We start from the raw sequence: 10,586 nt of genomic DNA, 5'->3' as shown, positions 1-10,586 counted from the left end.
CATCATAGTAAATCTGTGACCCCTTGATTGCTCCACTCTGTCATGTTAAAAAATAACCAATATGATTTTTTTTGTATTGATCTGTTTACTGACCCCAGCCCCAGTTGCCGGGGGTTGACCCCCATTGACCTGTAATGGCTCAATGGTCTACCTTTAACAAGTGGTCTAGTTTGACCCGGTGAGCTAGCTTATTGCAAATGACCTTGTTTGACCCAGTCGTCTAGTGTGAATCAGTGATCTAATTGGATTCTAATAGAAATGCCTGAGCCTTTTTATAATAAAACTATATATATATATATATATATATATATATATATATATATATATATATATATATATATATATATATATATATATATATATAAAGGAAGAATTAAGAAAGAAATTTCTTTCTTAATCCTTCCTTCATGATCTGACATTGTCATATTGTTCATCACGTATTAATTTCTTTACACACATACACGCACAAATATATATATATATATATATATATATATATATATATATATATATATATATATATATATATATATATATATATATATATATATATATATATATATTACATCTGGTGTAGATAACATTTTGAACTACACAAATACATTTCACAAGAAAAGGTCATTAACATCGCTTCACTGGCATCAGAAGATCCCAACACCACCGTCCAGGCTACTTAAGTTCAGCCGCACAGAACCCTAACTTTAGGATTAATTGATTCTGAATTGTTCAAGGATTTGTATCCCTTTCACTGACTTAGGTTTGAACTTGGCAACATTTGTTCGAACTGCCATGATATAATTCTTGATATAGTTTGATCTCGTTATTACCAGATTTTATTCACATGTCCAAAAAAAGTTCAATATCCAAAGAATAGCATCAAATGGTCCAAGAATCAGTGAATTGTTTTCTGGTGTTCTTGGCGGTAAGGGAGAAAGGTCACGCAAGATCAAAGGGTCACCTTAAGGTCCAAAAAATCCCTCGATACAAGATCGAGCTTAAACAAAGCTCTCGTTACTGAGCCTCGTACAGTCGATCTTGATCTTGTAGTACTTATGATTGTTGGTGTTGATGCGTGGGAGATTGTCTGATTGTAGAGGCTGAGGGTGAGCACGTGATGGTATGTAGGTGCGTGAGGAACTGCCAGGTGTTGTCGGGCTGCTACTCACCTGTGGGCACACACGCAAGCACATACACACGCAAGCACACACACGCAAGCATACACACGCAAGCACACACACGCAAGCACACACACGCAAGCACATACGCGAAGACACACGCAAGCACACACACGCAAGCACATACGCGAAGACACACGTAAGCACACACACGCAAGCACATACGCGCACACACATGCAAGCACATACGCGCACACACATGCAAGCACATACGCAAACACACGCATGCAAGCACATACGCGAGCACACACAGACGCAAGCACATACGCAAACACACGCATGAATGCACATACGCGAACACACATGCAAGCACATACACAAACACACGCACGCAAGCACATACACGAACACACACGCAAGCACATACGCGAACACACGCAAGCACATACGCAAACACACACGCAAGCACATACGCAAACACACACGCAAGCACATACGCAAACACACACGCAAGCACATACGCAAACACACACACGCAAGCACATACGTAAGCACATACGCAAACACACACGCAAGCACATACGCAAACACACACGCAAGCACATACGCAAACACACACACAAACACACACGCAAGCACATACACGAACACACACGCAAGTACATCCGCAAACACACAAGCAAGCACATACGCAAACACACACACACGCAAGCACATACACAAACACACACGCAAGCACATCCGCGAACACACATGCAAGCACATACGCAACCACACACATGCAAGCACATGCACAAACACATATACGCAATGAAATAATCACAGACACGCACAAGCAAACACGAAATAGCACAATCACACCCATTAGCATGCCCACACAGGTACACATGCACGCAAGCACGTTTGCATGAGCAATCAGTCACGCACGAGGGATCACAGATTTGGGGGGGAGGAGGGGGGGGGGAGGGGGGCAGCAGACATATAGGCATGCAAGAATGCACATGCATGCAAATTTGCACAATGAGAGCGCGGTCACATACACGCGCACAAACACACATACACAAACACACATACACAAACACACATACAAACAAACATACACACAAGAAAAAAACATTTATTAATTATATTACCACAGTTTTTTTGAAGGAAATATATTAAGAAATTAATGCATAGGAAGCATTTGAACGAAATTACGTTTCCTATGTATATATATATATATATATATATATATATATATATATATATATATATATATATATATATATATATATATGTCGTACCTAATAGCCAGAACGCACTTCTCAGCCTACTATGCATGGCCCGATTTGCCTAATAAGCCAAGTTTTCCTGAATTAATATATTTTCTCTAATTTTTTTCTTATGAAATGATAAAGCTACCCATTTCATTATGTATGAGGTCAATTTTATTTTATTGGAGTTAAAATTAACGTAGATATATGACCGAACCTAACCAACTCTACCTAACCTAACCTAACCTATCTTTATAGGTTAGGTTAGGTTAGGTAGCAGAAAAAGTTAGGTTAGGTTAGGTTAGGTAGGTTAGGTAGTCGAAAAATCATTAATTCATGAAAACTTGGCTTATTAGGCAAATCAGGCCTTGCATAGTAGGATGATAAGTGAGTTCTGGCTACTAGGTACGACATATATATATATATATATATATATATATATATATATATATATATATATATATATATATGTTAAGGATCAGGTCTGTTATACTTGATAAATATCTATTCGTTTATACTTTTTTATTGCTCACACTCACATATGCAACACAGTGTGCATGTGTGTATGATGCATGCATGAGGCCATATGTAAGGGGTCTCACGGCTGAGTGGACAGCGCTCGGGGGTCGTAGTCCTAAGGGCCTGGGTTCGATTCCCTTCCGAGGCGGAAACAAATGGGCAGAGTGTCTTTCTCTTTGATGCACCCGTTCATCTACCAGTAAATAGGCACCTGGGAGTTAGACAGCTGCTACGGGCTGCTTCCTGGGGATGTGTGTGTATACGTGTGTGTGTTTTTGAAATATATGTTGTAGATATAATTGAGAAAAAATAGATTGGTTAGAGAGGCTGGATCCAAGAGCTAATAGCTCGATTCTGCAGACACAAACAGTAAAAACACACATCGGCACACACACACATCGACACACACACACATACATACACGCGCGCGCACGCACACATACACACACACACACACACACACACACTGAAGTCATACAACATCACAGGAACATCAAAGAATTACACCACCAATACTGGGGTTTATAAGGCTCACAAAGAATGCTAACGAGACACGAAGGTAATCTTAGAGTGAGTGAGAGAGAGAGTGAGAGAGTAAGAAAAAGAGAGAGAGAGGAGAGAATGAGAGAAGAAAGCAATATGAAGCAGAAATCCACACCACTTTACATCAGTATGAAGGATAACGAGTGATCTGGAAAGATATCCAATCCTATACAGTGATGACAGAGAGCAATTTGCCCAGGGCTAATTATATCAAGGTCATGCTTCCTAGATATAGCGGCCTGCTACACTTGTGTCACGTTCTTGTGCCTAGATATAGCGATCTGTTATACTTGTGTCAGGTCCTGTAGCGGCCTGCTATACTTGTGTCAGGTCATTGTGCCTAGATATAGCGATCTGTTATACTTGTGTCAGGTCCTGTAGCGGCCTGCTATACTTGTGTCAGGTCATTGTCCCTAGATATAGCGATCTGTTATACTTGTGTCACGTTCTTGTGCTTAGATATAGCGATCTGTTATACTTGTGTCAGGTCATTGTGCCTAGATATAGCGGCCCTACTACGTTCAGCCACTATGTGGCATTACGTTCCCCGCTCACGTTCTCTTCGTCTCATCAGAGGCACACGTCGTTAGCTGCCAGTTAGGGGCCATTCACTAAGTGCCAAGACTGTGCCGTTGATAGTGCGTATAACCCCCCCGAACGCATATCACCGCAACCCCAAAAATGGTGAACTGTAGCGTATGTGCAACAAATTACCCCTTGGCCAAGCAACACAAGCCATTCCGGACAAATGGCCTGGTCAGTAAGCGACTCGCACCCGGCGTCGAAGTGCAGCGGGCCGTTCAGCCTTGGGTTCAGAGGCCTGACGCGAATTCCAAGTACTCCTGGATCGATCCGCAAGTGTCAAGGCGAGTACAATACATGGCAGGTCTGGAGGCCTGCCTGGCCCCCTCTGCCCTTCCTGCTGCCTGTTAAGCTCAGCACGACCACCAAGTTATTTATGCCCTCAACCTGGTACCATTCATTGTCAGCGTGATGTATTGATCCCTTGCGGTTAGAAAAAGGTGCTTAAATGGGTACCCGACTCGGGAAGATCTGATCTGGGTCTGTTTTTCTATTTTTCTCAATACCTTTTTCTATTTAGTTAAATTCAAGCACCCTTACCCTTAGTTCCCATTCCTCCACCCCTCCCTCTCTCTCTCTCTCTCTCTCTCTCTCTCTCTCTCTCTCTCTCTCTCTCTCTCTCTCTCTCTCTCTCTCTCTCTCTCTCTCTCTCTCTCTCTCTCCTACAATAAGACTATAAGAGAAAAGTCTTATAATTAATGAAATAAAGAATAACAGAGTTTCCTGTTGTTTTTGAGAAGAGGAGCGTGGAAGATGGTAGAACCAAGGTTTTAATTTATAATTTTTTCTCCGATATAAGCGCATAATGTCTTTAAAACTGCAGTAAAAACAAAATTAATTGTTTTAAAGTTTCTATGAAAACAGGCGGCGGTACCACTGCTAAAATCGTCGTGGGGGTGAGTATGTGACCGTAGCACGCTGTTCAGTATTGAATTTTTGCGACACCAACCCGACCGTGATGGGCACGTACCCGAAAGCAATCAAGGTGCAAAGTTAGGGGATGCTAGGCCCAAATATTAGACCTCCAACCTCTGGCTGATAGACGTTCTAATTTACACACACGCACACATACAAACCTCATCTTCAACGTGATGAACTGGTGTAACTAACTCATTAACTGGAAAATAAATTAGATATTTTAAGAAATATTTGATTAAAATTCGACTGTCCGTTGTTGTGATGTCGAGGCGATAGGAACGAACGCAGATTCCATGTTGTGACTCAAGTTGAAAAAATAGTGCTCAAAGCTACCATGTAACTTTGCGCTGTGACAAGTGTCTAAGTTCTCCTGAACTTTGAGACAGCTCCTTGTCAGCACAGAGAGCTGTCGGATTCACAGTAAATACCGACATTAAAGTGTACTTATCTCAGTATTTTACTTTTAGGTTTGGTGGTTTCCATGGATGGCAGAGTGCTGTGATGGGGGTCGCATGGTTTCAGGGACGGGATTTCAGAGTTACAGAAATGTGATTTCATGGGAACAGGGATGTTTTCAAAAGTACATGGGACAGGATTTACCTAACAACCGAGTACCTACTTATTACAGCTAGATGAACAGGTGCATCAGGTTTAAAAAAGCGTACCCTAACGTCTTTGCTCTACCGCGGGAAATCGAACCCTTCCAAATGTATTAATAACACGAGAAAACTCTGAATTACTGTTTTTAAAAGCAAGAAATCTGAAATCGGATTATAGAACTTACTCCAGGATTAAATCCCTTGCGTATTCAACCCAAATTATAGTGTTTTGTGAGCTGTTATACTGTGTCACGTCCCGTGTATTAAGGAGTCACGGTATACCTCTGTATGTGTTTGTCTCTGTGTATTTCTCTGATCATGTGTTCACAGTGTATGATATACTGGTGGAGCATATTTTCACTTTTATCACATTGGCTTTAAAAATATTCATTGAGGCTTCATGACAGCGCTGTCATTTATCATCTTTTACACTTTGTTTTTTTCCCTTCGTGGTTAATTGTGCTTTACCGGATCACGAATCCATGTGACACACACACACACACACACACACACGCACACAAACACACACACACACACACACACACACCACAAACACACACACACATGTATCTACATAAGAGAGTATGTCTGTCCAAGGGGGACAGGCCACAAACGTGCCCCTCTGTCGCTAGCTTCAGAGAACTTTGCAGGGTGATCAGTGATCGGATTGCAAGTGTCATAGGGTGATTACGATCGATCCCAATATACCTATTTAAATAGGATCGGTTCCTATTCCGAATCCCAAGAACTCCTGTGAAGCCTGAAATAGTGATTTGAATGTTCCTAGTGATTACATCAGATATCCCAGCCGGTATCGACTTTCAATCAACGTATAAAACGTTTATTTTCCGTTTAGCATACGTTGTCCACTGGGAGAGAGAGAATGGGAGGGATAAAGGCAGATAGAACAGGGGAGAGGGAAGGAAGGAGAGTGAAGAAAACGGAGGGGAAAACATCCACTGTTCACAAAAAGAAGGGAAAACTCATTCTAAAATAGTGTCACGTAAAACTGGGATACGATGCCTTGAGCTACCGGCACTACGACGGCTGAAAGAACGAGTGACTCTCGTCTGGAAAGTCAAGATTAGTCCGCTTCCTTGACTAACAAGCCCTTACCAGCCTCTTCTCTGCTTGCATCTTTGTTAATGAGATGCTCTTTCGCTCAGATGAGCATTCCCGCTGGCGTTGCTCTACGCTCTCTCTAGTACATTGTTTTGAACTCTCTCTCTCTCTGTCTCTCTCTCTGCCTGTCTCTCTCTCTGTCTGTCTCTCCCTCTCCCTCTATCTCCCCCTCTCTCTTTCTCTCTCTCTCTCTCTCTCTCTCTCTCTCTCTCTCTCTCTCTCTCTCTCTCTCTCTCTCTCTCTCTCTCTCTCTCTCTCTCTCCCTCTGTCTGTCTGTCTCTCTCTCTCCCTCTGTCTGTCTGTCTCTCTCTCTCTCTCTCTCTCTCTCTCTCTCTCTCTCTCTCTCTCTCTCTCTCTCTCTCTCTCTCTCTCTCTCTCCCTCCCTCTCTCTCTCTCTCTCTCTCTCCCTCTCTCTCTCTCTCTCTCTCCCTCCCTCTCTCTCTCTCTCTCTCTCTCCCTCTCTCTCTCTCTCTCTCTCTCTCTCTCTCTCTCTCTCTCTCTCTCTCTCTCTCTCTCTCTCTCTCTCTCTCTCTCTCTCTCTCTCTCTCTCTCTCTTTCTTTGTCACATTTCTGACTCTCACTACCCCTCTCCACTGCAACCAGAGAAGAGAAAGGAGAGAAAACATCCACTGTTCACAAAAAGAAGGGAAAGCTCATTTTAAAATAGTATATCACCTCCTATCCCACTTCCCAATCACCATCCCCCAACCCAACCACCCCTTCACCATCCCAGCCTCTCCCTACTCTTCCTAACCATCCTCCTACCCTTCAACAACACCCCCCCCCTCATCACATACTCCACATCAAGTACACTCCCCCATCCCTCACCCACATCAGCTGCACTTCTTCCACCAGACCTCACATCAATTATACTCCATATCCCCCTTCAATTAAAGTGCCTCCCACAAGACTACACTTTGCCTCATCAACTATACTCCACACCCCTTCAACTACAGTCTTCCCCAACAAGAACTACACTCCCCAGAAAACTACATTCTCTCCCTACCACATCAACCACCTCAATATTAGCATTGCTAATATATTTTATTATATATTAAGCAAAGATAACAAATAAAATGTTTCAATTCGACGCTAATGTCAACAATATTACTCAAAATATCTTTATCTGTTAAGGATAATGCTTTCCCCCCCCCCCTTGTACAAGGCTAATTAAGGAATTGGATGGTTATTGCTGGAGATAATGGGTTGTCGACAGTTATGACGGCAGTTTCTTGCAAGGTTATTACCAGATTTTGCTCACAGGTGATTTGCAATCAGGTGATTTGCAATCACACATGTTGCGTGTGTTGTGTTAATAGGTGTTGCACCAACCCACAACCACCACCAACCTACCATCAACAACCACCACCCACTACCATCAACAACCACCACCAACCTACCATCAACAACCACCACCCACTACCATCAACAACCACCACCCACTACCATCAACAACCACCACCAACCTACCATCAACAACCACCACCCACTACCATCAACAACCACCACCAACCTACCATCAACAACCACCACCCACTACCATCAACAACCACCACCCACTACCATCAACAACCACCACCAACCTACCATCAACAACCACCACCCACTACCATCAACAACCACCACCAACCTACCATCAACAACCACCACCAACCTACCATCAACAACCACCACCCACTACCATCAACAACCACCACCCACTACCATCAACAACCACCACCAACCTACCATCAACAACCACCACCCACTACCATCAACAACCACCACCAACCTACCATCAACAACCACCACCAACCTACCATCAACAACCACCACCAACCTACCATCAACAACCACCACCCACTACCATCAACAACCACCACCCACTACCATCAACAACCACCACCCACTACCATCAACAACCACCACCAACCTACCATCAACAACCACCACCCACTACCATCAACAACCACCACCAACCTACCATCAACAACCACCACCCACTACCATCAACAACCACCACCAACCTACCATCAACAACCACCACCCACTACCATCAACAACCACCACCAACCTACCATCAACAACCACCACCAACCTACCATAACAACCACCACCCACTACCATCAACAACCACCACCAACCTACCATCAACAACCACCACCCACTACCATCAACAACCACCACCCACTACCATCAACAACCACCACCCACTACCATCAACAACCACCACCCACTACCATCAACAACCACCACCCACTACCATCAACAACCACCACCCACTACCACAACACCAAACTACCCTGTTAGAAAGACCACCAGAGAGAGAAAAAATACATAAATTTACGTCATATTGAAAAGTTTTCACGGTTTTCTCTCGTAAGTGAAGAGCAAGACTTTCACCGGATTAATTTCCTTCGCCAAAGAGTATAATGATTAATTCAGGTGATCTTAGTCAAGATTATTGTTATTACTCTTATGATTAATGTAATTTTTGTTTATAATTCATATTTGATCATTACTACGATTATTCAAAAGTAGTGCTAATCTCACCTGCGCACTAATTAACCTGCGCACTAACTCACCTGCGCACTAACCAACCTGCGCACTAACCAACCTGCGCACTAACCAACCTGCGCACTAACCTGCGCACTAACTCACTTGCGAACTAACTAACCTGCGCACTAACCAACCTGCGCACTAACTCACCTGCGCACTAACCAACCTGCGCACTAACTCACCTGCGCACTAACCAACCTGCGTACTAACTCACCTGCGCACTAACTAACCTGCGCACTAACCTGCGCACTAACTAACCTGCGCACTAACTCACCTGCGCACACAGTTCCTGAGTCTCGAGTGATCCGTCCCTAGATTCCGGCGTGTTCAGTTCGTCGTCCGCGTCTTCGGCTTCGTCTAGCGAGGCCTTGGTTGACGGCGAAGGAGGGACTGAAACGTGGCAACACTCCAAATTTAATTTAGAACACTAACGTTATGTGGCAATACTGTATACAGGATACCAGTAATATCTTACACAGTTGCATATGTTAATGATCTGGTGTATGGTAAACCTGATATGTGTGTGTAGACCAGGTAGACTACTGGATATGTAGCACACATGTGGCACATCATATGTGGAATAAGGCACATGTATATCACCTGAAATGGGGCATTTACCTGCACAACAGGTTTGGTCAATATCAGGAGAAAAAAGGGTTAGCTATATCGCACTTGGATATGTGGACAAGGAGCTGGGATAGGACAGAGGGAAGGAACGGTCTCCAAACACTTGAACCATTGGGAATCGAACGCCGACCTGCAAGACAAAAGGCCGTCGCCGTCTATGGGCTTGGTACTACAAGTCAGATAGACCTGGAAATGTGCCATCAATATATACATTAAATGTGACATCAATGTATAGTGTTGTTTGTTAGAATACAACTTAGAATACTGTGCTGGAACTTAGAATACTGTGCTGGAACTTAGAATACTGTGCTGGAACTTAGAATACTGTGCTGGAACTTAGTATACTGTGCTGGAACTTAGAATACTGTGCTGGAACTTAGAATACTGTGCTGGAACTTAGAATACTGTGCTGGAACTTAGAATACTGTGCTGGAACTTAGAATACTGTGCTGGAACTTAGAATACTGTGCTGGAACTTAGAATACTGTGCTGGAACTTAGAATACTGTGCTGGAACTTAGAATACTGTGCTGGAACTTAGAATACTGTGCTGGAACTTAGAATACTGTGCTGGAACTTAGAATACTGTGCTGGAACTTAGAATACTGTGCTGGAACTTAGAATACTGTGCTGGAACTTAGAATACTGTGCTGGAACTTAGAATACTGTGCTGGTACTTAGAATACTGTGCTGGAACTTAGAATACTGTGCTGGAATTTAGAATACTGTGCTGGAACTTAGTATACTGTGCTAGAACTTAGAATACTGTGC

General features: G+C 43.2%; 1 protein-coding gene across 2 annotated transcripts in view; it reads right to left on the bottom strand.

Annotated features, from left to right (window-relative positions):
* Window positions 1-541: 541 nt before the first annotated feature.
* LOC123753211 (protein turtle-like) overlaps window positions 542-10,586 on the bottom strand; it is a 142,649-nt gene continuing 132,604 nt past the window's right edge. For both annotated transcript variants that reach the window (XM_069336263.1, XM_069336264.1), the window contains exons 17-18: window positions 9,464-9,579; window positions 542-1,166 (exon numbers count right to left, since the gene is read on the bottom strand). In XM_069336263.1, coding sequence (XP_069192364.1) covers window positions 996-1,166; window positions 9,464-9,579 — 287 coding nt within the window. In that variant the 3' untranslated portion in view covers window positions 542-995. The remainder of the gene's footprint in view (window positions 1,167-9,463; window positions 9,580-10,586) is intronic.

Source organism: Procambarus clarkii, chromosome 35 (assembly GCF_040958095.1).
Source record: "Procambarus clarkii isolate CNS0578487 chromosome 35, FALCON_Pclarkii_2.0, whole genome shotgun sequence".
Classification (NCBI taxonomy): Eukaryota; Metazoa; Arthropoda; class Malacostraca; order Decapoda; family Cambaridae; genus Procambarus; species Procambarus clarkii.
The sequence above is the reverse complement of the archived record's forward strand: the minus strand, read 5'-3'. Positions and strand labels throughout refer to the sequence as shown.